This window comes from Purpureocillium takamizusanense, chromosome 3 (genome assembly GCF_022605165.1).
Source record: "Purpureocillium takamizusanense chromosome 3, complete sequence".
Lineage (NCBI taxonomy): Eukaryota > Fungi > Ascomycota > Sordariomycetes > Hypocreales > Ophiocordycipitaceae > Purpureocillium > Purpureocillium takamizusanense.
This window is the reverse complement of record NC_063070.1, coordinates 292,835-317,266: the sequence shown is the minus strand read 5'-3', so window position 1 is coordinate 317,266 and position 24,432 is coordinate 292,835. Positions and strand designations below refer to the sequence as shown.

The 24,432-nt window shown below is 58.9% G+C and overlaps 9 protein-coding genes across 9 annotated transcripts; 4 read left to right on the top strand and 5 right to left on the bottom strand.

Annotated features, from left to right (window-relative positions):
* The first annotated feature begins 61 nt into the window (after positions 1-61).
* TYR1 (Prephenate dehydrogenase (NADP(+))) lies at positions 62-2,165 on the top strand. The gene is made up of 4 exons (XM_047984769.1): positions 62-339; positions 667-727; positions 821-932; positions 1,026-2,165. The coding sequence occupies exons 1-4, from the start codon at positions 209-211 to the stop codon at positions 2,066-2,068; spliced, it is 1,347 nt and encodes a 448-aa protein (XP_047840744.1). The 5' UTR covers positions 62-208; the 3' UTR covers positions 2,069-2,165.
* A 937-nt stretch (positions 2,166-3,102) lies between these two features.
* JDV02_003620 (uncharacterized protein) lies at positions 3,103-5,469 on the top strand. The gene is made up of 4 exons (XM_047984768.1): positions 3,103-3,244; positions 3,805-4,125; positions 4,235-4,510; positions 4,579-5,469. Exons 2-4 carry the CDS (start codon positions 3,949-3,951, stop codon positions 4,933-4,935), a joined length of 810 nt encoding a protein of 269 aa, XP_047840743.1. The 5' UTR covers positions 3,103-3,244; positions 3,805-3,948; the 3' UTR covers positions 4,936-5,469.
* dot2 (ESCRT II complex subunit Dot2) lies at positions 5,106-6,568 on the bottom strand. Its single transcript, XM_047984767.1, has one exon. It carries the CDS (start codon positions 6,455-6,457, stop codon positions 5,540-5,542), a length of 918 nt encoding a protein of 305 aa, XP_047840742.1. The 5' UTR covers positions 6,458-6,568; the 3' UTR covers positions 5,106-5,539.
* A 213-nt stretch (positions 6,569-6,781) lies between these two features.
* XDJ1 (DnaJ-like protein xdj1) lies at positions 6,782-8,970 on the bottom strand. The gene is made up of 4 exons (XM_047984766.1): positions 8,639-8,970; positions 8,524-8,582; positions 7,391-8,467; positions 6,782-7,327 (listed from the first exon to the last, which is right to left on the bottom strand). Exons 1-4 carry the CDS (start codon positions 8,661-8,663, stop codon positions 7,238-7,240), a joined length of 1,251 nt encoding a protein of 416 aa, XP_047840741.1. The 5' UTR covers positions 8,664-8,970; the 3' UTR covers positions 6,782-7,237.
* A 307-nt stretch (positions 8,971-9,277) lies between these two features.
* MSE1 (Glutamate--tRNA ligase) lies at positions 9,278-12,168 on the top strand. The gene is made up of 5 exons (XM_047984765.1): positions 9,278-10,183; positions 10,243-10,353; positions 10,416-10,805; positions 10,864-11,121; positions 11,204-12,168. The coding sequence occupies exons 1-5, from the start codon at positions 9,731-9,733 to the stop codon at positions 11,888-11,890; spliced, it is 1,899 nt and encodes a 632-aa protein (XP_047840740.1). The 5' UTR covers positions 9,278-9,730; the 3' UTR covers positions 11,891-12,168.
* JDV02_003616 (uncharacterized protein) lies at positions 12,060-16,056 on the bottom strand. The gene is made up of 7 exons (XM_047984764.1): positions 15,954-16,056; positions 14,512-15,296; positions 14,297-14,446; positions 13,860-14,195; positions 13,631-13,792; positions 12,674-13,573; positions 12,060-12,579 (listed from the first exon to the last, which is right to left on the bottom strand). Exons 2-7 carry the CDS (start codon positions 14,524-14,526, stop codon positions 12,559-12,561), a joined length of 1,584 nt encoding a protein of 527 aa, XP_047840739.1. The 5' UTR covers positions 14,527-15,296; positions 15,954-16,056; the 3' UTR covers positions 12,060-12,558.
* A 3,551-nt stretch (positions 16,057-19,607) lies between these two features.
* On the bottom strand, positions 19,608-20,878 carry CCS1 (copper chaperone; the record flags this gene model as incomplete). Its single annotated transcript, XM_047984763.1, has 5 exons — positions 19,608-20,128; positions 20,232-20,309; positions 20,376-20,505; positions 20,644-20,672; positions 20,752-20,878. The coding sequence occupies 5 exons, from the start codon at positions 20,876-20,878 to the stop codon at positions 19,608-19,610; spliced, it is 885 nt and encodes a 294-aa protein (XP_047840738.1).
* A 312-nt stretch (positions 20,879-21,190) lies between these two features.
* On the top strand, positions 21,191-21,797 carry JDV02_003614 (uncharacterized protein; the record flags this gene model as incomplete). The annotated part of the gene is made up of 2 exons (XM_047984762.1): positions 21,191-21,211; positions 21,279-21,797. The coding sequence occupies 2 exons, from the start codon at positions 21,191-21,193 to the stop codon at positions 21,795-21,797; spliced, it is 540 nt and encodes a 179-aa protein (XP_047840737.1).
* A 252-nt stretch (positions 21,798-22,049) lies between these two features.
* On the bottom strand, positions 22,050-23,693 carry JDV02_003613 (Factor independent urate hydroxylase). The gene is made up of 3 exons (XM_047984761.1): positions 22,431-23,693; positions 22,260-22,362; positions 22,050-22,196 (listed from the first exon to the last, which is right to left on the bottom strand). The coding sequence occupies exons 1-3, from the start codon at positions 23,212-23,214 to the stop codon at positions 22,160-22,162; spliced, it is 924 nt and encodes a 307-aa protein (XP_047840736.1). The 5' UTR covers positions 23,215-23,693; the 3' UTR covers positions 22,050-22,159.
* Between the last annotated feature and the right edge of the window lie 739 nt (positions 23,694-24,432).

The following is a 24,432-nucleotide window of genomic DNA, read 5'->3' as shown; positions in this document are numbered from 1 at the left end:
ATTAAAATACCACCTCACTCTGCCCGCCCTCAACTTTTTTTTTCTTTCCACTGTTCTTCCCAGGACAAAAACTTACTAGAGTCGTCCACAGAGCCCAGATTCGCCTGCACCATCGCGGTTGGATCCGATCGGAGACCCGAAGGACTGGCCTGATGTCCAGGATGTGAACGTTGTTCTCTGCTTCCGCTCCAAATAAGCAGCAGACGCAATGACAGCTTCCGCTTCTTCTACACCGCCCCCTGCTATCCCCGCGGGGATGGAGGGTTTCGTGGTTGGTCTGATCGGTATGGGCGACATGGGTAGGATGTATGCCGAGAGGCTATCCGCCGCTGGCTGGAGGTGAGTTACGATGCTGTGATTTCCATCACCGCTTCCAGCCACTATTCAATTGGTAAGTTGCTTCTGCAAACCTTCCCCCTGCCCACATCTATCATGATGACTAGAGCGCATTTGGCTCGAGTATTGTCCGGGGCAGTCTGGGGTCCGTTCCGGCTTCCAGATGCCGCCCCGTGGCTCTCGTTGATGAACACGCTAGCTACCTTAACAAACACATGTCTGAACCTTCACCCATCATCCTCTACATTCTGCTCTCTCAGCGTGGATTGAACTTGACGCTGACGAGAACACAAGACAGGACAGCCAATGACGCGTAATGCCCCGTGATAGGATCCTGGCCTGCGACAGGGAAGATAGTTACGATAGTCTGAAAGAGAAATATGCTGGAAAAGTACGACCTTGCGTCCTTCTTGCCTACAGTTGCCCGCCGTCGTATTGTTGCTGCCAAGGACATCTGCTCGGATGCTGAAGCCATTTCCGGCAGGAGAACATTGAGATTTGCCGCAACGGGCATTTCGTATCACGCGCTAGCGACTACATCATCTACAGCGTCGAGGCGGCCGTTATCGACCGTGTCATTGCACAGTATGGCCCATGTGAGCAGACCCGTTCCTGTTGCGGGCGCGGCGATCAGGGCTGCGAGAGGCTGGCAGGCAGTGAGAGGGGCTGACAACAGGGCGTGCTTTTAGCTACCAAGATGGGCGCCATTGTCGGCGGGCAGACGTCGTGCAAGTCACCCGAGATCGCGGCCTTTGAAGCGTATCTGCCCCAAGACGTGTCCATCGTATCGTGCCACTCCCTGCACGGCCCTGGAGTTGATCCGCACAACCAACCGCTGGTGCTGATCCAGCACCGTGCGCCAGATGCGGCGCTGCACAAGGTGGAGGCGGTGCTAAGCTGCCTGCGGTCCAAGTTCGTGTACCTGACAGCGCTGGAGCACGACCGCATCACGGCGGACACGCAGGCGGTGACGCACGCAGCGTTCCTGTCCATGGGCAAGGCGTGGCACGCGAACCGGCAGTTCCCGTGGGAGCTGAGCCGGTACGTGGGGGGCATCGAGAACGTCAAGGTCAACATCATGCTGCGCATCTACAGCCAAAAGTGGCACGTGTACGCGGGGCTGGCGATCCTCAACCCGGAGGCACGCAAGCAGGTGGCTCAGTACGCGACGAGCGTGACGGCGCTGTACAAGCTAATGCTGGAGGGAAACCTCGAGGGCCTGCGAGAGCGCGTGTATCGGGCGCGGGACCGGGTGTTCGGGTCGTCAGCGACGTGGGAGTCGCGGCCGCTCATCGAGCCGTCGATCCTATCGTCGTTTTCGCTGGGGCAGCCGACGGACGCGCCGCCACGGCCCAACAACCACCTGTCGCTGGTAGCCATGGTGGACTGCTGGTCAGAGCTGGGCATCGTGCCGTACGAGCACATGCTGTGCAGCACGCCGCTGTTTCGGCTGCGGCTGGGCGTGACGGAGCACCTGTTCCGCAACGCGCCGCTGCTGGACGAGGCGCTGCGGACGGCCGTCGAGGACAAGACGTACCGCAGCGACGACCTCGAATTCACGTTTGCAGCGCGGGGATGGGCCGAGTGCGTGACGCTGGGCCACTTTGAGACGTGGGAGAAGCGCTTCGTGAGCACGCAGGGGTTCTTCGAGCCGCGCTTCGCCGAGGCGAAGGTGGTGGGCGACAAGATGATGAAGAGGGTGCTCGAGGGGGCGAAGGAAGAGGGCGAATAGGCGGTGGCGTGTTTCCGTTATCTGTTATCAGCCCGAAGCTTGCGTCAAGCACCTATAAGCTAGCCTTTTATATATGCATTAATTAGATTGCAGTGCATCGTGGAGGCGGACTGTGGTGATGTCTGGTAGCCTCGGCATTTGTGACGGTGCTGTGGACGAGAAGATGAGGTCGGGGAGAAGCGTGTGAGGGAGGGGCCGGCTCGATTGAGGATGGCGTCGCTCGGCGTCGACCATCAAGCTACGTACCCCGCAAGGCCTAGCTGTAGCGAGAGAGAGAGAGGCCGACAACGAAACTCGAGGAGGGTGAGCGCATGGAACGGCCGTCGGCCGCCCCCGGCGGACATTGGAGGGCTCCGTTGCTCTGGAGAAAGACGGGCGTCGAGCGCAAACAGGAACGCGGCCAATCAGGAGCCCGGAAGCGGCGCCCTGGGAGGGGCCAGGCGCGCCCCCCGCAACGATACTAGGTAACTTAGCTCCCCACCCGTTGTAGTTATTTTATTTTACCGAGCAGCCAGGCAGGTAGGCAGGGACCGGCGCGCCAGCTGTGGATGGAGGCGCAGGTCCCCGACGGGGGCGGGTCGTGGATGATTTGGAGCCATGCGTCGTCCATGTTTTGGTTCGCGCGCTGGTGACGACGCCGCTGCCGCTGGGGGCGAGAGCGGGGTGTTGTCTGCTACTGAGGCAAGGCACTTCATAAGGTACCTAACTTACCTATGTAAACCAGTTCTTGTTGTCGCGGTGGGCAGAGCGGCTGTCCATTTCGTCGCAGTCGGCCGGCTGCTACTTTTGCATTGCATATAACTAATATTCGGGTAGCACTAGGAGGTACCCGTTGCCCCAATTGCCGCTGGCTGGCTGCTGGCAAGGCGTGCCGAATGTGAACCGCGGCGTGGCGCAGGATACGGGCTGTTATCTTCAGGTGGACAGCTAACTACTACCTTAGTACCTTATGAGCTATCCGTAGGTACCACTAACACACACATACAGCCGGGCCGGCCTAACCTGCCTGGCCTGGTTGCCTTCTCCTTCCCCATCCCGTCGTCAGTCGCCGCTTCCCACTTGGCCGTCCATCCGCATCACCTCATCTCTCTGCATCTTACTCTTCCCTCCCTCCTCTTCCTCCTTGCTCTACCACTCGGTCACGATTCAAACGTGCACCCTATTCCGCCCCAAAAGGTGAGCAGCAGCTACCTCCCTCGTTCTCTGCCCCCCTTGTTGCGCATTGGCGCCCGGCGCGTGCGGGTTGGGCCGCCGCCGCACGCTGGCCGCCGCTGTTGTTGTTCGCGCCGTTGTCCGACGTGCGGCCTGGCATCAAAGCATCAGCAATATGCCCCGGTGACAATCGAGTACGGCGTCTCAGCCACTGCTCATTGAAACAAGTCAACGGAAGGGCCATTGAAGAGCTGCTGGCGCCGTCGGCCTTGGACGGTTCCACCACGCTCAGGCTGCTTTGTTGCGGCGCGCGGCGGCGGCGGCGGCGGCGGCGGTGCGTGTCTGGCCAGCCATGCCAGGGTCCCTCCCCCGTCCCGAGGTGTAAACAAATCCATTGGCTGCACTGCACGCCCGCCACCGCGCTCTTCGCTGCTCGATTGCCAGCCTTCCTTTCGCTCTCGACAGCCTCAAACGCCCGACCATCGTCTGCAACCCGATTGACAGCTCGCGCCGTTACTTTTCGTCCCCGCTCCATTGTTCCATTCCGCTGACACCCCGCCCCGTTCGCCGGCCCGGCTGTCTAGGACCTTGCATTCCTCGACCCCCTCATCGTTCGCTTTCCTCCGCCCGCCGACCGTTGACGACACCCGCCCGGAGCCCGCGGCGCCTCAACAAGCCCAGCACCCAGACGAAGCAACGACCGCACCCGGTTCGCCACCGTCGCCATCATGTCGGTCAAGTTCGAGCGGGACACGTTCAAACAGACGGCACAGAACGCCATGTCGAGCGCCGTCCCCGAAAATGGCCGCATTCCCGGCACCAGTGGCAAGCACCCCGTCGCCGAGAAGGTCGGCACCGCCCTCACCGGCGGCATCCAGAATGCCGGCACCAAGGGCTACCTGGCGGTATGTTGAATCTAGCCCCCTTCTGCCTCCTCTCGCCGCCACGGGCCGCTCTCCCGTGCTTCCTGGCGCGCACGCGTCGCGAGACCCAGCTGACGTTTGTCACCGACAGGCCTACATCAAGCAGCTCGAGTCGAATCCTCTGCGCACAAAGATGCTCACGGCTGGCTCCCTCGCCGGTGCCCAGGAGCTTCTCGCTTCTTGGCTCGCCAAGGACCGCAACAAGCACGGTCACTACTTCACCTCGCGTGTTCCCAAGATGGCCGCTTATGGCGCCCTCGTCAGCGCCCCAATTGGACACGTCCTCATTTGGGCCCTGCAGAAGGTGTTCAAGGGCCGCACCAGCCTCAAGGCCAAGATCCTGCAGATTCTTGCCAGTAATTTGATTGTATGTATAGCACACTCGCGCCCGAAGCTGCGTGCGGCTAACCATGCGCCTCTTACCCCCTTGTCCAGATTGCGCCCATCCAGAACAGCATCTACCTTGTTGCCATGGCTCTCATTGCCGGCGCGCGCACCTACCACCAGGTCCGCGCCACCGTCAAGGTGGGGTTCTGGAGAGTCATGAAGGTTTCATGGCTCACCTCGCCCATCTGCCTTGCATTTGCCCAGAAGTTCCTCCCTGACCAGCTCTGGGTGCCTTTCTTCAACATTGTCGGTTTCATCATTGGCACCTACATTAACACTACCACCAAGAAGAAGCGTCTCGCAGCTCTGCGTCGCAAGCACTTCGGCGACGGCCGCCCCAGCAACATGGGTGGCCGACCCGAGGACTACCCCCCACCACCTATGGGTTCCAACCCCCCATACTAGGTGCGATCAGCGAGTTGCGCGCATACGGCAGAGACACTCTGCTTGGCCAAGGCTGTTTCGTGTGCGCGCGACACGTTGGTACATCTAGGTCGGCCCATGAAACGTTTGCAGAGACCTGCCTCGATGATCTCTACATCTGTTCTAGAACGTAATGACGAGACAAGGTTGTGAGCTGATGACAGGCGAGGTCCATGTAGAGGGAGGAGAGACATGAGACAAGAGGGTGGATGTTGCGCTAACGATGCCTGCGCGGAGATGGGAGAAAACGCCATGTACAAACCCCTTTTGGCTCGGATCTGCTGTTTTATATCTAGTTGCGCGATGTTCCTCGGCTTAGATATTGTCTCCTAATCTAGATTCTGTCTAGAACGCGCTGAGTCCGGTGTGCAGTGCCATGCAGCGGTGAGTATTTGACTATGCGTTGCCGCTGCGTCGCCTTAAGTCTTGAGCCTTGATACTCTGCGTCCATCAGGCGTGGTCGGCTTCCCCTGGGTCATGTCATCAGGACTATTGGGTATCAATTTTGTGCCACCCGTCTAGTGTTCTGATCGTCGAGTCGTAATGTCTAGTTTCTTTGGCCGATGTCACCAAAGCAACGAATGCCTCAGCCACCCTCGACGGTCACCACACCAGCAGCCACAGCAACAGGCCCGTCCAAGGCGGCGTCATCGTCATAGGGGTCGGGGGCGGGGGCGTCGAGCATGAAGCTGGGGCTCCAGTACTCCCACTCGCCGCGCGTCTGCTTATCGACCCAGAGCATGCCCTCGGCGACGAGGTCGTCGATGACGGTGCGGCAGCGGGCGCCCTCCCAGCCGAGGTTGTCGCGCAGCATGGTGACGCTCACGTAGCCGAGCACCTGGGCGGCCTCGAGAACCGCCGCCTGGTCGCCGCTCAGCTCGCGCGGCACGCTGCGGATGTACTCCTTGCGCCCGACGCGCACGATGCCGTAGCTGCCGCCGAGGGGCCGGAGCGTCTCCACGGCACGCCGCACGTCGTCTTCGGATATTATGCCGTCGCCACTGGTGCCACCACCGCCGCCGCCGCCGCCGCCGCCTCCTCCTCCTCCTCCTCCTCCTCCAGAGGCCGCCGCCGAGGGGGATAGGCGCTCGCGCACCTCGCGCAGGCCAATGAGCCCTCCATTCTCGCCCCTCGTCGCGCCGCACACCTCCACCACCCGGACCGCGAGCTCAAAGTAAAAGTCGTTGACCGTCTTGCCGAGCAGCTGCGCCCATATCGACGACGAGCCGCTGCCAGAACCGCCGCCGCTGCTGCTGCTGGTGGCGAGGGGATCGACGCCAATGGCGGTGCACATGCGCGCGAACTGGGCGCGGAACGACGGGTCGGAGCGGATGTCCTTGGCGTGAGTCTGCGCAAACTGCTGCAGCAGCGACCGGAAGACGGACAGCTGCGTCTCGAGTGCCTGCGCGTTGGTCGCGCGCAGGGATGAGCCGTGCGAGGCGTAGTGCGCCGACGTGACGCGCGACCGGTCGAAGGCGCCGATGCCCACGCCCTTGCGCGACATGGCGTGGGGGGGTTGCGCGTTCAGACAGAAGGTGAGGGTTGTTGTGCCTCGTCTGTTCGTGGTTCTCGGTAAAATGGTAAGGTGTAAAGCTAGCCTCGGTGGTGGTGGTGGTGGGATGTATGGAGGAGGAAGAAAGGAGGAAGGATGGAGGGGTCGTCATCAGTGACAACTGACAAGCTTGGTTCCCACCTTGTGGGGCAGTATCCGGCAAGGTACTTCACAAACTTTCGGTACTCACTTACAACTCAGATAAATATACGGAGTACTCCATAACATTTTGAAGCATGCATCGCAGTCGGTGGGTCCAAATATGGAACAACTGTCCCACTACCACGTCGTTCTGCCCGTGCCCGGAGCTCCAATGTAGCTACTGAGTCAGGCAGTCACTTCTGCGAGGCCTTCGGGAGCGCTTCGTCACAGTATTCCTTTAGTGCAACCGTACAGGTTCGCAACAGATGTTCCAGGACGGGGTAAGCACTCCCCAATGCGGAAAATACACCCAAGACCGGCCTCCCTCATGAAGACGTCTGGGTGCAACAACGGCACCTTCATCGCCTCTGCTATAACCGGTTCCCAAACAATGCCCCTCATTGCCACTCCCTGGCACCCCTCCGCTTGTCCCAGTCCATGGCTCTATCCCGCAGTCATCATCAGTCGTAAACCAGAAAGAGGAGTAGCGTGTCTTTGTGTCCATGTCGCATGTCCACGGCTCTCGTCCCGCCTTCTATTCGCTCTATAACAACACATTTCCCTTACCCGACGAGAAGGTGATGATTCGCTTTATTGCGTCTGGCACTGAGGCTGACCATCATCCATGTCATCGTCTTCCCACTCGCTGGTAAACCGGGGATCTCCTGAGTTCTCGCCCATCTAGTGCAACCAGTTAGTCAGCTTGAAGCCCCGACTTCTCCTCAAGAACGCTGGGACACTTACCTTTTCGATGTCAGCGCCGTCTTCATACTCAACCTCGTCAACCTCCTCGGCCTCTATCGGAGCCGGAGGAGGGGGCAACATCTGTTGCAGAGCCTCGTAGGTAGCGTCGTCCTTCAACCAGTCATCCTCAGGGAATTGGATCTTCACTAGCAAGTAAAGGTCGCCCTTGACCTCGCCTCGCTTCATGGGCATGCCCTCTCCCTCAATCTTCAGGCAGTCGCCAGGTCGCAGAACCTTGCCGCGCGGTCGCTCGATGAGAATGCCGCGGCCGTCTAGGTGCTTCAGTACAACGCGCGAGAAGCCCGTCAGCGACTCGGCCAGCGTAATGTTGAGCTCGGCGGATAGGTCGTTGCCGAGGCGTGAGAACGTGTCGTGCTCCTCCTCGACAAGGGTGAAGACAATGTCTCCGGGTATCTGCTCGGGGTACTGGTCGGCCTCGCCCTCCAGCACGATGCGTTCACCCTGCATGGAGCCGCGCGGGATGTATATCTCGAGCACCTTCTTCTCCTGGACCGTGCGCTTGCCTTTGCACTTCTTGCAGCGGTCTTTCTCTTTGAAAAAGTTGCCGGATCCCTGGCAGTGGTCACATAGCACGGTCTCGCGCCGCATCATGCCGGGGCCGATCTGGCGGATGGCCTCGACCATGCCGTTGCCCTTGCAGCGTTCGCACGAGGTGGGCTTGGCCTTTTCCTTGCCACCAGAGCCCTTGCACTGGCCGCAGACGACCTGTTTGTTCGCGGCAAACTTGACAGTCTTGCCCTTGTAGAGCTCCTCCAGCGTCACCTTGTACTCTTGCTCCTCGTCGGGTCCCCTTCGAGGACGCCGGGGGCCGCCCGGTCCACCGGGACCGCCCATGTTGAAGCCGAACATTTGCGAGAGGATATCGTTGAGGTCGACCTCGGGGCCGCCAGGGCCTCCACGCGACCCGTCAAAGGCGGCCATGCCGTGGGCATCGTACAGGTGGCGCTTCTGGTCATCGCTGAGGATCTCGTAGGCTTGTGTGATCTCTTTGAACTTGACTTCGGACTCGGCGCGCTGCTCCTCGGGGACCTTGTCGGGGTGGTACTTCAGGGCGGCCTGCTTAAGGGTCAGCGATGGGGCAGTGGCTCGTGGCAGGGCAGACGGCGATGAACCTTGCGATAGGCCTTCTTGATCTGGTCCCCCGAGGCGTCCCGCTCGATGGACAGGAGCTCTACGGCGTTGGGTCAGCTTGTGCGCCGCAACATATACGGGCCGGTCCGCACACACCGTAGAGATCAATCTCTGCCTCCATAGTTTCGGCGGCAGTTGGTCAACGACGAGGTTCGTCGTCGAAGCTTGGTGCGGAGTACCAATGGGCGCTGCAGGGAAATATCTTTGGCGTAGGTTTGGCCCGGCGCGGGGTCGTCGAGTAGCGTGTGACGGGCGAAACCGTCCTCGACGAGGGGGAGGGATTCAAGGGGGAACAAATACTTCTGGAAGACGGCACCAGGACCGAAAATTATCGTGAGAAGATAGATGATGTTGTCGTTTGCCGCAGGGATTGCCGGGCTAGCCAGTCACGAGAGTCGTAGCCAAATCTCTGCAGCGGGAAAAAAAAAGTTGGGTCTCTCAGTAGGTAGTTAGCACTTTGGCGGCGGTCTATCACTAAAACTTGCCGAGTTGCAGTACAGCAGCTGGGGGACAGGATCAGGCTAGCGGCAATGCGCCCTGGACGGGCTCTCTTGCTGTCTGTACGTACAGAGGTAGGTACCTATGTGCCTTGGTAGGTACCTAAGGTACCTAGTAATTAGGTAAGTACCTAGGTCTATGAGAACAAATGCAGTGGGAACCTGAAATTGCTTTGACTTCTTGCATTGTCATCATGTCCTTGTGCATGCCACGGGCCGTCCCCCCGCACTCGCCGATGTTCCATCGCTAATCTGACGCACACCACCAACTGCTGCCTCCCGCCGCAAGCCGGTGGTGCAGCGGGAGTCCCTCATCGCGATAAGAGGGCAGAAACAGCGATTCCCAGGTACGAAGCACTGCACCTACAGGAACGAAGTAATAAGTTAGTAAGGTAAGTACCTACCTAAGTACCTGTACGGCGGTTTTTCCTCCACAAGGTTAGCAGCGACTCCCGGGGTGTCATCCATCAGCCAGCCAACGGCAGCGCCCGAGTTACAATAAGTCGGTACCTAGTAGACGCCACATGTGGCGCAAATGCTTCGCTTCGCCCCTTGGACACGCCTCAAAATTCGCTTTACACAAGCACCTCCGTTCAAGCGGCATACATGACCCCAATTCGACCTCAACGCTCGAAACTGCTTTCTTCACTCCACGCCATTGATTCCGGGCCCTAGGCTTCCGTTGCACTCCATGTTTATTACCCGCGGCGCATATCGCCTCGTGAAGCCGTACATCTGTCCAAGATGCAGCACAAAACCCCCCACATTTGCAAGGTTGAACCTCGAGCCACCTCGGGCAGCCTATCCAGGGCTACGAGCGCATTCTACGGGACTCACTGGGGTAGACGGCGAGGCTAAAACCCAAGAGGGAGCGTCGGTTACAACAAACGAGTTCAGTTCCGGTCTCAAAGGCCTGAGAAACAAGAACAAGGCCTTAAAGAAGAAGAGCCGAGCGTCGTCTCACGATTCATCCACTCGTACCATCCTCGGTCAGAGCTCCGAGCTCCCCATACGCGCAAGGTTCGCGCCATCTCCAACGGGCTATTTGCACCTGGGTTCCTTGAGGACAGCCCTCTTCAACAAGCTTGCGTCGACCGCCTCCACGGGTGGCGCGTTCATTCTCAGAATCGAGGACACGGATCAGGTACTTGATCCCCGCCAAGCAACCTCGAGAGGGCCTCTCGGAAGCTGACTAGACTTCAGGGCCGTCTCGTTCCGGATGCAGAGGAACGTCTCATTAAGGATCTCGAGTGGGCAGGGCTCTCCTGGGACGAGGGGCCTGACCGTGGCGGGCCGTACGGTCCGTATAGACAGGTACGTTCCGAGCGCTCACAATCCCCTCGCCGACGCAGCCACAGATAACTGACACCTTTTAGTCGGAACGTTTGGAAATTTACAAGGATCACGTTCAGCAATTGATAGACCGTGGCCATGCGTACCGCTGCTTCTGCAGCCCCGAGCAGCTCGAGGCCCAGAAACGCAAGTTACACGACCAGGGCAAGCCTACAGTCTACCCCGGCACCTGTCGCTCCGTTGACGCGTCCGAGTCCAATCGGCGTGCCGCAGAAGGAGAGTCGCACGTGGTGCGCTTGAAGAGTGGCACTTTCGGGCGGCCCAAGTTCCGCGATGCCATTTACGGCTCCTTCCAGAAGAAGGACCCGGAAGAGGATTTCATCCTTCTCAAGACGGACGGCTTCCCTACGTACCATTTGGCAAACGTTGTGGACGACCACCTGATGAAGATAACACACGTTATCAGAGGCGAGGTGCGCATATCACGTTTCGGCTCTCGGTAATGCGGACGATGGCTGACCCCCTTCCCAGGAGTGGCTCATCTCGACACCGAAACATCTGGCTCTCTATGAGGCATTCGGCTGGCAGCCCCCGACGTTCGCCCATCTCGCCCTCCTCGTCAACTCGGACGGGAGCAAGCTAAGCAAGCGCAACGACAGTGTCAACATCTCCCAGTACCAAAATGGGGACGTGTTCCCCATGGCCCTCCTCGCCTGGCTCGCGAACCTCGGCTCCTCGTTTAAGCCCAGCGCCAAGACGCCACGCACCGTGAACGACATCGCCAACGCCGTAAGTCCCCCCAACGTCGTGGCCTTGCCCGGGCCATTCCGGTTTTGGCGCTTTGCTGACTGATATCGCCGCTCCCCACCAGCTGACTTTCAAATTCACCCGCGGCGGTATCGAGCTGAACCTCGAAAAGCTGGAGCACTTCCACAAATGGTATCGCGATGCTCTCCTAGCGGACCCAATCCCCGAGCTTTCCGACAAGGAAACCAAGCTCATCGACCAGTACTTGGTGCAGCCTATGCTGCGATATCTAGAGGCTGTCACCAACGGGGCCGACAGAAACCCCAATGACCTCCCTCAAGACTGGGAGGTTCCCCTCCTGCTCATACCCGCCCTAACCTCCGATGCGCCTACCAAGGCCTCTCATCTTCGGCTAGTCCTCGCCAGCAGGCAGGGTGGCTACCAGTCCCCCCGTACCCTCATTCAGCAACACCCTTATATATTTTGGCGCGTGCCCGTCCAGCGGTACGAGACATCCCTGTCCGCCGCATCGTCGCCGCCAGACCAACGCATCTTGAACGCGCTCGACCGCGCCATCGAAGAGGAGAGCCTCTGGCGCGGCGACGGCACCCCAGTCGTCATGGCCATACTCGACACGCTGCAAGGCGAGGGAATCGACCAGGTCATCACACACAACACTCTGAGACTCGTGGGCGCAGGCGGCCAGGATGTGGTCTCGCAGAGCAGTGCGAGCATGTTCATGCTGCTGGGAAGAGATGAGTGGCGCCATCGCCTCGACGTCGTGCGTTCTCTCATCACGGCTAGGCAATAGCCAGGCGCGCTCTCTTATCAACGCCATATATCCTTATGTACAATAGACTCTGGCGAACAAATGGACACCCCATAGATTCATCCACTCGAAGGGCGCAGTAATTGTCAAGTCTGGCCTTTGATGATACATACAAGCCAAGAACAACAGAGAAGGGATAAAGGGCCATCATCACCAAGATTGAATTCGGCTGACGGTGTGTCATGATGCTAAACCGACATGAACGAATCGCCCTGTCCATAAGTGCGGGCAAACTATGGCCATGCTATAATGTTATATACCAAAAGTATCTAAATCAAACAACCGCCGACAATAATGAGCGGTTCCTCATGAGGTTGCCTCCTTCCTCTCGCTCGCAACAAAGCCCCGTCATGGACTGAGCTTAGCATCAACAGTGTTGCGGATGCTACCGCTCCAACTTGTTTGGACCGTGGCCCCTTTCTCTAACCGCGTGGCCAATGAAAATGCAAAACAGCTTGCAATGCTATGTGATAATGACAACTAAAGAAGAATAAGAAGACAAAAGCGTATGCGGGGGACGGGGTGAGCGTTTTAGGAGATTATATGCTCAGAAAACACATGCTGAGGCCATTGCGTCGTTACACGGAAGTGGCTGGACTGCGACGTCCAACCGACGCGCTACCAAGGCGCGGTAGGGTATCAGATGACGTCTAAACCTCGAAAATCCAAATCTGCAATCTTCAGTCAGCACTGGTCGCGGCATAAAATTGCTCAAGGGTAGCCTGTCTGAAACTGCAGGCGGTCTGGGGCAAAGTCGCGACTCACCTCCATCTTGGCCATGTCCAAGCGTTGTCTCTTGGCAGAGTTGATCGAGCTCTGTAGGGCCATCTCCAGGTCGTCTTGGTCTCCCATTGTGATCATGTCACCATCCGGCATGTCCTCATCCTTGATCTTGATTTTGAACCGTCGCCGCATGCCGAACTTTTCGCGCACACGGTCCACGAGGTCGGCGAACTCGATGGCGGTGCCAATCATGATGTACCGGACATCGTCAGAGTGAGCCTTGACCCGAACTTTGCGAATATCTGGGCGTCGAGATGCGGCGCGAGACCCAGATGAGGAGGCCGGGACACGGCGGTTGTTGGAAATCATCTCGAATTCGGGTTCGTCCAGCGATCCATCATCATAATCCGACCCTTCGTCCTCCTCTTCGATGTACCGCTGCTGCGGTCTCCGGTTCGTGCTTCTGCTCCCTCTCGAGTTGCGCGATCCACCGCCAGTCTGATACATGTCGTACAGCTCGCCGGGGTACGCCTCTTCCTCGTCGATTGTTCTGGTCGGTCTTCGTGCTAGCGGAGAGCTTCTTTGAAGGGGCGCCGGCGCCTGGACCGGATCTCGCTGCGAGTAGCCGCGTGCTGGGGCAGCAGAAGCCGACCGCGCGGGCCGGGCCCTACCGTCTTCCGGAGACGGCGCCTTTTCGTACCTGCGATTGGATTCCTGTGAGGGAATGCTCAGCTTGGCGGGCATCGGCTTTGGTCCGTTGCGGACAGACGCGCCCCTGCTCGGTCGGTCGTTCTCAGGCGGCGGTGTCGGAGGGAAAACGTTGCGATTCGTGGGCGGCTCCGATTGCTGTCTTCGAGATTGAATTCCAGGCTTCACGAGGTTGGTTGCAGCGAATGAGATATTGTCAGCAGGCCTGTCGTCCTTAACCTCGGTTTTGCCCGCCTGCGAGATGTACGTGTGAGCTTCTGACACCGCGTCCAAGGGGAAAGTAGAACTTACGTTCTTGATCTCGGATCCTGCAAAGCCGGTGAAGGCGTTGGACCGATCTGATGCTGCGACCAGCCTTGCTTTGCCGAGATAGTCTTTGGTCTTCAGATTTCGCACCTTGGCTTCGTTGGGTCGATACACCACGCCCACCGGGATCGAGAATACAGTATACCCCTGCGCTATTGTCAGTGCCAGATGCTCCAGGCTCCCACCAAGAATGCCACGGTCGGCGTGGACTGACCTCTGCTTCCTCACGAATCGCCTCATCAATTACGTTGTGGTCCTCAACCACCTTTTCCTTGACGGCATACGACAGATCCTGCATGCCGACGTCCCTTTGCTGCAAGTAGATGTAGCACAGCCCGCGGTTGAAAAGCACTTCGCATGAATACAGCTTGAACAGGAGACCAAGCTGTGCGTAATCGATCATGGTGTTGCCTCGGAGGTACAGCAGGGTGTCGTTGAAGTTGGCGAGTGCCTCCTCGAAGTCGCCAATGAGAAAGTTGGACACTCCTTGTTGGAAGTACGCGACGGCAAGATACTGGTCAAGTCGAATGGCTCGTTGATAACATTCAACCTGGAGAAATGAGGGCAAGCGTCTGTCAGATCTTGTTCGCGGGGCCTATGTCCGTTGCGCGTGCAATGCCGGCAAAGGTCTGCTTGGAAAGGAGTGCTTACAGCTTTCTCATGCTCGCCCAGCGTCGCATGGATGACACCCATGTTGAAGAGAATCTTGCTTGTATCAGCAATCTTGTCGAATTCGCCGAGCGCATCGTCGAATTCATTGTTGTCGTAGCGGCCGAGAGCCGCGACCCATGTCTCGATTTCCTGCGCAGTTGATGTTGGTTAGTCGGTCGGCAGATCGATGCAATCCCCCACAAAATGACGCTCACCTGCTTCAGCGACATGGCTTGACACTTGGGCGCAGATGCTGTGCTACAAGTCGGTCGATGGGCGACGAGAGCAGCTCGCAAGAAGCCAGGTCGCTCACGTCAAGTCGTGAATTGGAGTCACGATTGAGGGAAAGCGGTTGCCGCCGAGGACGTCGGAGTTGCGGCGGGCAGGCGAAGGGCAGGATGGCTGGCAGCACGGGTGTACAAGTACCGCCTAAGGGCTCCGTCGCTCGAACACGGGGTTTCCAGCGAATACCGTTGGGCGACGAGGTAGCTGGGCGCTTAACTAGCACGATCGAGTGGAAGAGGCCCGCGCCTTTAGCAGGACCTCGCCTGCAGACCAGCCAACGGAGCGAATTGGCACACCCCTGGTCTAGCTGTGCCCGGCGTGGCAATTGGCTCCGGCTCAACGACAACTCAGGCCTGTGTGCAAGCTTGGCGGCGGGCCGTGGTGGCGCGACGGGGACAGATGATCCCGTGACGGGGGTGGTGGGTGGTGATGAGTGTCGAGTCTCGACGACACAGGACTCTCAGACGCCAGCGTCGTTGGATTAAATTCGGCGGTGTCTATCGGGCCGCCTATGGCGCGGGAAATGGACGAATTGGACCGATCAGGCGAAGGACAGGACGGCAGTTGAAGTGCTTGACGGTTCAGCCTGTTGGGTCCGCGTCCAGTGCCAGATGACGAGTCGATGGGCCTTGGGGGGGGGGGGGGGATCGGTACGCGGGGGCTCGTCGCAGGCTGTAGTAATTCAATCGTTGCTTCTATTTCCGTCCGTCGAGCACTGTCCCGCGCAAGTAAGTGAGTGAGCGAGCGAGCGAGCGAGACCCGTTGTCGAAATGCGGCGCAGATGACTGCAGGGCGATGCGATACAGCAAGCAGCAGAGCGCGCAGGCGGAAAAGACTGGACAGCACTAGCTCGTGCGGGTGTGGTATTCCCCGTTGGACCGTATGCAAGCCAAGGTTGTGATGACTTGAGCACCATGCAGGCTCGCGAGCTGTTGGCGGGGAACGCAGCAGCTGGTGTGGTGGTGATGGTGTTGAGGGGAAGGTGGGCGGGCGGCTGAGCTGGTGGCCTGCTAGATGAAGAGGCAGATCCTCGACCGACGACAGGGCCACTGCTTGAGTCGTCTTCCTTTTTTCCCCTTGCCTTTGGTCTTTGCCGGGATTTCGGGGTACTCTCAGGTCGCACTTGCCAAGCGGGAAAAAAATCTTGGTATGAAGGGGGACCTCGGACGGGAAGACGAAAGAAGAAAGGCGAAGAAATCAGGTACGTCTTGGAGGTGGGCAGGAGTCGGCCAGCGTCCCTAGGGGTTGCCCACCTATGTCACGACTCAAACCCACGGGACGGGACAACGGCCTGTCAGGCTCCAAGAAAAACGAGAGCACAGCACAGCAGGGGTGGAGGCAGGGTCGTAACTTGTGCGTAGGTGGAAGCTACCTTACCTACCGTCGTACGTTCGGGTTGCGCCTGGGCGTGCGGTGTCGTCGCGAGCCAGTGTGATGAGGATGGTGGGTGGCTGGTCGACGACTTCATAGAGAACGTGCCGGCGAAGCGACCTCCAGTATGCCGACTCGGTGAGTGGGACAAGATGGGAGACCTGCTTCCTCGTACGAATACCTACCTACCTACACGTGTTCGATGCCAGCAGCTGCGACTCCCGTTGAGACGCGCGGTGTGGTGGTGGTGCGGAGGACCCCCAGGCCAGCCGCCGAAGCCATCGTCCACATCTTCCATGCATTACCTTCATTCATTGCCCAAGCAAGGTACCTACCAAGCTAGCCGCTCGTGGGTCCCAGGCCTGCCCAGAGTCTGTCTGTGTCAAAATGGCACAGGCCAGGCGGGTGGCAGGGGTCAGGGGCCGGGAGGGACTGGGGAGAGGGGTTGGCGATTCCCGAACCGCGACTGCTACTCCCTCACCGTCGCGCGACGACGGTGACATGGCGGGCGTGCAACAAGGGGGGGGGACTGATGAGGCAGCCGCTGGCGGCACTGGTGTGTGATCGCTGTGGCCGTGTGGGTGGTCCAAACGTCGAATATTTCGCTGCCGAGTTTCGGGACGCCGGCTGGGGCATCTCTGGGATCCGCTCGAGTGGGAGCCAGCCCGTCCTCAGGTACCAATAGGTGTGTACTCGGTGCTTGCACGTGCGTGCACGCGGCCGCATGAGGTACCTTGATATCTACGAGGGCGCTGTGACTGACTTGATATCGCCTCCCTCCCCCCCCCTCTCCCGAATGACACTGTGGCGGACAGCCGCAGGGCTCGCAAAATAGCCCCGGCGTGCTTTTGGCTCTTTTGTCTCTTATTGTTATTGTTATTACATATGAGTTGGGAAGAGCATCCATCTCGTGGCTACGTACTCTGTTTGTCAAGACTTGATCACCTGCCATGAACATATGTCCGTCGACAGCGCCGTGCACCAAAGGCGTGTGTGGATATATAGTCGCACCTCATGAGCGAGTTTATACAACAAGTTCCATTAGTAATAAGCAGCCTGACCTGTCGACGCAGCACCCCAGCAGCCCGCTGCGAACCGTGATGATTCTGGTCTACGACAGCTTTCATTTCGTTCTTGTTCGTCCCAACTTGTCCCACCACCCTGACTCGCCTTGCCGTCTTGCTGGGGGGCCCGCCCGATCCGACTTTTTCCATATAGCGAAGCCGTCGAAGCCGGCCACCTACTAGTTACAACGCGCTACTACCTCACCTGCGTACCGCAAGCCGAATTCACGGATGCGTGGCTGTGGTTGTGGATGCACAGCCGGACGGACAGACAGGTGGGCAGTCCCATCGCTCTAGCTCCCAGGCCCAGGGAGAGGGAGAGGGGGGGAAGGCTCCCCGTCCACACCAGGGGCCGTGCGGCGGGGCCCCTGGAGCGGAGAGCGTTGCAGAAAGACGCCCCCCTGCCTCGCCATGACCAGGCCCAGTGTCGTCAGGCATGATTGGCGCACAACCTTCAGGTACGTCTGGGCACCGGCGCCAAAGGGGGGGGCCTCGGCCAGACGGGCACGCTCAGCTCCATCTGCGTGCTTGGTGCATAATAAGGTACTTACTCGTTGAACCTGAACCTGAACCTGAACCTCGCAGATTTCCCATGACTGCACTGGCAAGAGTAGCTGGTACTGCCACGTACTCCGCAATGTGATGATGCACACACGGGCACCATTATTACTAACCTACTGCTGGTACCTTTCGCAGGTATTAGGCAGGTAGTCATGTCGATGACTATAGTACCACGGGCTCATCGTCAACCAGAGAGGCATCCGGCATCCACACGGTCGACCAGCAGTTGGCCAGCCCAGCCCCCCCCCCCCCCAAACACACACACACACGAGCCAGCCGACCGCGTGGCTCAGCCGACGGGGAAGCGATGACGTCCGTCCGGGTGCGCGTGTGCTTCATGTTGGTTCCGTCCGTGGCAGGCCGCGTGCTCGCTCAACCTCTCATCGCAGCATAAGCGCCGGCTTGAATGCAACGTCGCCCAGGCACAGGGTTTTTTCCTTCCACCCGGCGTTCCTTGCAGATACTAAAGTGCTTGCACAGGTACCTTACCGTCAATCAGGTACCTGTATACCTTAGGTACTAACACACATCCGCTGCTACAAGTGCCGTGCCTTCTATGCCCGCGTGCCGGCCCCATGATTCTACGCTTTGTGCCCATGTAAAAAGCGGTCTTTCCCCAGCCCCCTCGCGCGTCCGTGGTGACGACGAGGAGAATAGATTCACTGTACAGAGTACGTACTAGTACAGCAATACGCCAGCAGGACACACACACACACACACACACACACCGCGGTGAGAAGAGAGAAGAGCGCTGCCGCAGAGCAAACGCATGCACAGCGATCTCGCCCATGCCCTTGGGCTCTCCTCCCACCCTCATGTCGTGGGGCCGCCCATGCGACGGCCACGAGCCCATGGTGCGCTAACTTAGTCGACGCCTCCACCACAAGCCCGGCGGCTCCAGAACGACAGTGACAGGAGGACGCTGCCGATGAATACGCAACCTTGCATGCAGTGCGGTGCTTCCACAACGTGCTTGGTAGGTACTACGTAAATTGACCAAGCGACACTGCTTGACCTTGGCTGTTCCCCATCGCGGTCAACACCTGCGGTGCCCATCCATGCGCGGGATCTGTACAGGGAAATCCCCCCCGGGGCCAAAGGAACGGGCGGAAGTGGCCGCTTGCAACCATCAGCGCGTCCTCCCGCAAGCTCCTACGCGCCGTCGTATTCCCATGCTCCTCGTTCCGATACTCCAGCCAGAAGAGTGTCTCATGCCTCCCGCTTGCTTCTTCTCCGGTTGGGTCGTCCCGATCAGCACGATTTCGCTCAACCGCACGGTGACGACGCCAGGCGTGCCTGTCTTGTGGCTCCATGTCCAAGGGCCGCCCCTGCGGTTTCCGCTTCCCAGCGTGTAGTACCCACAGACAACCAAGGAAATAACGTCTGAGCCTCGAGATGAACCTTGCCTCGCTCCTCCAAATCGCGGACCTTGACTTGGCCAACCCCCCCAGAGGCAGACCGCGAATAATAATAAAGCATGATATAGGGCGCTGTATCGCCAACACGCGCATCTCCCCGGATCAAGGGTCCCCTCGCCTCATCTGCGCCCAATGCATCACGAGATCGCAACAAGCGCCGCAAAGTGCTGCCGACGGTGGTTCGATTCGTGGTGCCACTTTGTATATGTCTTCGGCAGGTTGCCGGACTCTGAGCTCGGTCCGGCCACTTGTCACGTTGCTCCTACCATGCATACCTCCTTTGTGAATAGGTATTGACGTCCTGCCGCTGCTCAGTTATCGTCTGAGAGCCACTCGCCCAGTCGGCAAACTTGGAGCCCATGCCGGGTCTTCCAAAGGTTCCGTGCCTTGACGCATCTCCTTTGCCGTTGTTTTTGAGGCTCGTGCGTGTCTCGCGACACGTCATCGTCAAATGTCAAAGCCATCACTACTCCAACTGTCTTACGACCTCGAATTCTGCTCGCCCATATCAGGAGGTATGGTTCGTACAATGCCGGGTATTTTCGGAGCATCGACATCGTCGGCTTCGTCATCATCTTCGACATAGACAGCCAGGCGCATCGACTTTGCCAATCATAGCATTCCCTTTTTCAGCTCTTCCTTCCTTTCCTCCCAAAGAGTCTTGCCCGTGCAGGAGCAGACAGTCTTGTCGTTCTCCCACATACCGGCGCTTCTCGCAATCACGCCGACGACGGTATTCTCGTCGTTGTGCAGCGGCTTCGAGCTATCTTCGTCTTGCTTCGTGAGGACCATGGCATGACCGATTACTTCCCAGATTTGGAAGGGGTGGTCGACAAATGCAGCTCCCCGGCCGTCCGCGCCCACTTCGACCACGCCCAGTGTGCCTTTCTCTTGCCCGTTCTCTCCAGACCATACGGGCCCTGTCGACGTAGCGCCATCTTTGAGGTCGCCGTACGCGCGGATAGAAGCCCGGTACGTCCCTGGCGCCACGCCTCGGACGGTCAAGTCCACCAGCGTTCTTTCGGGGCTGACCTGAACCATGCGAGCCAGTCCCCTTACATCGCGGTCCTGATCATCATTGTCGCGTCCCTCGACCCTGTCCGCAAAGGTTTCAAGGATGCTCACGGCAGCACCTGTAAGTGGGAGGCGTCAGCGATGGTCATGAAGATCAGACGCACTGGCGAGACGGCGGGTCACGGAGCAGTCTGAGTTCAGGCACGCAGTTTGCACACGTACTGTCTGATGCACCCGAACCGCGGAGAATCGCGTCCCTTCCCGTTGCTTGGACAGCCTCGACTATCGCCGATGGTGCGGCTGGATCGTGGCGGTGCGTCAGTCATCCAGTTCACGAGCACGTTGGATCTCGGTGAGGTGGCGTACCCGACCCCTCGACTGAGATTAGTTGGTCCTGGAGATTGCCTTGAACCCTGGTGATGCCCCCGAGCTTGTAGAGTTGGTCTGAAACAGCCGTGACACAGCCCTCACACGACAACGGCACGGCAAACTGAGTCTAGTCGCAGCGTGTTTCATCAGCCACAGAATTCGTGCAGTCCCAGCGGAAGCAAAAGGAAACAACAAGAAGGGTCATTCAACGTCCTGGTTCTCCAGCAGATGGGAGAAGTACGCCGGCCCGGAGAGGGGTTCGAACCTGGAAGGTGTTCTTGACGGTCATATTGCCTGTGAGTTCTTGTGTAAGTAAGGATGTCGCGGATCAAGCCGGTTAGCTCGGCGGCAACAACTAACAATGGGGACTTACCTATCACTTTTCCCTCCTCAAGCGGACCGTGTGGTGCTGTCTTGTAGCGGTATGCACAATACCCGGCCAATAGTCCAAAAGATGATGCTAAAGCAACTCTTGGAAGCACGCCTCTAAGGAGGGACATTGAGTGGTGGTGCTAGAGCGCTGAAGTGCTTTGAAATCCAACGCCGGAAGCCAGGCGCGGTAGAATCCGTGCTGCACAGTGGGGCAACCACGGCAAATGTTGGAGCGCAGCACAGTCGCGACATCATGTGACCCTGGCACTTAGGAAGCTGAGTCAGCGCTCAAACTTTCGTGACGGCCTCGCTCCTGCACTGCCTAGACGTGCCTGGGCAACCCATTCGACCAGCACTCACGACGCTGCGGCCCATTTGTGTCAGCTCTATGCCGGAGAGCTGACCGATTCCCGCAGAATTGGTACTCAGGAAAATACAAAATGTCTCAACATGTCGGCCTGGTAAGCAATGCCAAATCTGGACCTCCGCTCATTCTTGGGAAGCCAGCTTCCTGACAGACCTGGATAGACACGGCTGGCCTACTCCCGGGTATGGCACTCCATCTCTGCATCCGCACCTCACCAGACCCTCACCACCCAGCCGGGAGTGACGCCGCCATCCCTGGGCCGGCTGGCGTCGCGAATCGCCGTTCTCCTGATGGGCAAGAATAAGCCCATCTTCGACCCATCCACCGACTGCGGCGACTACGTTGTCGTCACGAACTGCGCGGCGCTGCACGTAACCGGGCACAAGAAGTGGAGGAAGATGTACTACAGGCATTCGACACGGCCGGGCAGCCTCAAGTCCCTCACCATGGACGCCCTGATGGAGAAGCAAGGCGGGAGCGAGATTCTGCGGAAAGCGGTCCGGGGCATGCTGCCCAAAAACAGGTTGCGCGACAAGAGACTGGCGCGCCTGAAGGCCTTTGAAGGCGACGCGCACCCGTACAAGCAAAACTTGATACGGTTCGGCGGTGTGGTTGTGGGCAGCGAGGGTTGGGACAAGGCCGTCCAGGTGCTCCGGCAAAAGGACACGGAGAGATTATGATTGAGCAGTTTTTGAGGGCCTGGTGCGGGGACTATGAGTTGCGAAAGCGTAGGGACAACACTTGTACTATCTGTACTATACAAGCATACCTTCATATTTGGAGAGAGCGGACGGCCGATTCGGCTGATTTATGGTCTTACTGCGGAAAGCTCAGGGAGCACTGAATGATGCACATCTACGGTCACACTGGGCAGAGCATTAGGTATTGCTTGAACACTCGGCACACGGCCCAATTGCATCCAGGTCCACAAGCATGTTAAAACCCCAGTGGTATTGCGATAAACGTTGTATAGGCTATACTACAGACTTTGCGGTCTAGGACTGCGAAATATGTACCCGTGGCAGATGTGATGTTGACAGCTCTAAATCTTGGCTCTAACAATGTTGGGGTTCCGTCCACTGCTCAGGATTATTAGTCGCTTGTTCGACGTGGGTTGCGCCAACATTCTGAAGAAGACTTACTCTCGAGAGACCTCACACTTGATGAGGCCGTTGGGGTTGGACTGAGGAACGTAGACCTCGGCATCCTCGCCAGTGTTCTTCAGGCCCTTGTGCCAGGTCAAGTCTAAATTTTGCAGAGTCAGCACCAGCTCTTGGCCAGCTCGCCATGTCCGAACAAGGGTGACGACTTACCAAGCTCAAAGTTGTGGTTGTTGGGCAGAGCATAGGCGACGTTGTCAACCTCGGGGACGGCCTCGAGGATCTGCTCGCACATCTTGTACATGGTGTTCTGGACGCTGGCGCTGTTGTCCTCGGCAAAGAGCTTGAGGGTGATGTTGCGGGCGGCCTCCCAGGCGCGGTCGAACTTGGGGATGCTGCGCTCGACGGCGCGCAGGTCGGGGAAGACCTTCCAATTCCACCGGGCATCAACATCGGTGGCGAGGATGCGGTCCCAGGTCTCGGGGAGGGTGGTGTACTCGTCGCGGACGAAGCCGTGGAAGGCGGAGCCAGTGCTCTTGAGGACGGACAGGCCGGCGATGGAGCTGGTGATGGCAATGCCGTCGCGGCGGCTGGCGCGGGCCTCGACGTTGCGGGTCTCACCGGCGTCCTTGATGAAGCTGTGGGGGTGCGGCTTGCCGTCGACGTCCATGCGATTCCAGCGCTTGGTGATGACGCGAACATTGGCGGCGTGAATGTGGTTGTACTTTTGGATGAAGTGGTTGCCAAGGATGGAGGCGAAGAGCTCCGGGGGCGTGACGGGGTGCTGCTTGGCCATGATGAAGGTGGTGTTCTTGATGGAGTCGGTGGCGACGACGACACTATTGTCGGCGCGCGTGTACGAGGAGTCGATGTCGCCCTCGAGCAGGCAGCAGACGGTCATCTCGGTGACGTACTGGATGCCGGTGCTGGCGTCGCGGGTGACCTTGAGGACGCGGACATTGTCCTTGCCGTAGCGTGCAGAGGATACGTAAGGCATGGTGGCGGATTTGAGCGAGGTTTGATGCTGAGGGGAGAGGGGAGGAAAGGAGGGTGAGAGATGTGGACGTTTTGGTAAGAGAGGGTGAAGTGATGTCTATGCAAGAGACGGCGCGCGATGCAAGACTGCGGGTGAGCCGTCTGGCGAACAACTCTACCACCACACCACAGAGACGGACAGGATGACTTTTTGGGGGCACGATCAAACGGGATTCACTATAACTAAATGGCGTCACGGACGGCGGCCGTGCGTTTATAATATACTACATACATAGCCACTGCGCTGCCAGCGCAAAAGCCCGTCTGGGGCCTCCGCGACGACCGAGGCGGCCCGCGACGAGGAAGCCGGCGACCCTCATCGGCCAGATGCGCCCAGGCGGGTGAGGTTGGCACCAGACAGAGGGCGCGCCGCACTGGGCAGAGCAGCCCGGCGGCGGGGCGGACAGCGGCCTGAAGGGGGGATCCCAGGGTGGAGGGAGGCTGGCCCGGAGCCCGCCGAACCCCAGCGACGCGGGACACCGAGGGCGCCCAAGGCGGGGGGAGGGGGGCCCGCGCCAAACGATTCCATGCCCGGCGGTGGTGGACAGGCTGGAGACTCCATCCGAACTCTTGCATGCAGCCCAGCAAGACGTACTTCAGACATCGTTCATGTTGTGCACGTTAGTAGTACTAGTATTGCTGCTCCGCAGTGGCTCCAGTCAACAACGACGCCCGCCGCCGCCCCAGCAAACGACGAACCGTGGAGCACCGTGCCTGCCCTGCCCCGTGCTCAGTCAGTGTCTTACCAGAAAGGACCGACGATTCTAATTGAAGCTATATCTGCAGGGGTTTCAGAGACGAGCACGCGAGGCAGGTCGTACGATGCGCAGACTGCAGAACCCGCTTCCATGTCAGACCAGCTCATTTCTGGGTAAATAAATATCGTCTCATCATTTCGTCGTACCCGTGCTTCGTTCGAGACGGCGGAGACCCGCGATGGGTGGTACCCTTTAGTTATGCCATGGCCAAAGGCGCCGCAGCCCGAGCCCCGCGGGCGCCCCGCCACCGCCAGGGGCGACCGCCGTGATCCCGCCCCCGTCTGGCCGGCCATCTGCGCGGTTCGACCTCCACGTGTCTTTGCGGAGGGCCGGCCGCTGGTTTTGGAGACGCTGTTGAGTGATGCGCATTGTCTTTTCTCTTCTCGATCCCACTATGAACTCTGCACTTTTCTCTTCTGTGT

Bases quoted from the DNA above. Each gene is read 5' to 3' on its own strand.
- TYR1 (XM_047984769.1), top strand. From the start codon at position 209: ATGACAGCTTCCGCTTCTTCTACACCGCCCCCTGCTATCCCCGCGGGG. The intron at 340-666 runs GTGAGTTACGAT...GCCCCGTGATAG, and splicing joins CTATCCGCCGCTGGCTGGAG to GATCCTGGCCTGCGACAGGG. The intron at 933-1,025 runs GTGAGCAGACCC...GCGTGCTTTTAG, and splicing joins CATTGCACAGTATGGCCCAT to CTACCAAGATGGGCGCCATT.
- JDV02_003620 (XM_047984768.1), top strand. From the start codon at position 3,949: ATGTCGGTCAAGTTCGAGCGGGACACGTTCAAACAGACGGCACAGAAC. The intron at 4,126-4,234 runs GTATGTTGAATC...TGTCACCGACAG, and splicing joins GCACCAAGGGCTACCTGGCG to GCCTACATCAAGCAGCTCGA. The intron at 4,511-4,578 runs GTATGTATAGCA...CCCCTTGTCCAG, and splicing joins TTCTTGCCAGTAATTTGATT to ATTGCGCCCATCCAGAACAG.
- dot2 (XM_047984767.1), bottom strand. From the start codon at position 6,457: ATGTCGCGCAAGGGCGTGGGCATCGGCGCCTTCGACCGGTCGCGCGTC.
- XDJ1 (XM_047984766.1), bottom strand. From the start codon at position 8,663: ATGGAGGCAGAGATTGATCTCTACG. The intron at 8,468-8,523 runs GTTCATCGCCGT...ACCCTTAAGCAG, and splicing joins TCAAGAAGGCCTATCGCAAG to GCCGCCCTGAAGTACCACCC. The intron at 7,328-7,390 runs GTAAGTGTCCCA...TGGTTGCACTAG, and splicing joins ACGGCGCTGACATCGAAAAG to ATGGGCGAGAACTCAGGAGA.
- MSE1 (XM_047984765.1), top strand. From the start codon at position 9,731: ATGTTTATTACCCGCGGCGCATATCGCCTCGTGAAGCCGTACATCTGT. The intron at 10,354-10,415 runs GTACGTTCCGAG...GACACCTTTTAG, and splicing joins CGTACGGTCCGTATAGACAG to TCGGAACGTTTGGAAATTTA. The intron at 10,806-10,863 runs GTGCGCATATCA...CCCCCTTCCCAG, and splicing joins CACACGTTATCAGAGGCGAG to GAGTGGCTCATCTCGACACC.
- JDV02_003616 (XM_047984764.1), bottom strand. The intron at 13,793-13,859 runs GTCAGTCCACGC...ACAATAGCGCAG, and splicing joins CGATTCGTGAGGAAGCAGAG to GGGTATACTGTATTCTCGAT. The intron at 12,580-12,673 runs GTGAGTCGCGAC...TGAAGATTGCAG, and splicing joins TGGACATGGCCAAGATGGAG to ATTTGGATTTTCGAGGTTTA.
- JDV02_003613 (XM_047984761.1), bottom strand. From the start codon at position 23,214: ATGCCTTACGTATCCTCTGCACGCTACGGCAAGGACAATGTCCGCGTC. The intron at 22,363-22,430 runs GTAAGTCGTCAC...TGCAAAATTTAG, and splicing joins CAACCACAACTTTGAGCTTG to ACTTGACCTGGCACAAGGGC. The intron at 22,197-22,259 runs GTAAGTCTTCTT...AATCCTGAGCAG, and splicing joins AAGTGTGAGGTCTCTCGAGA to TGGACGGAACCCCAACATTG.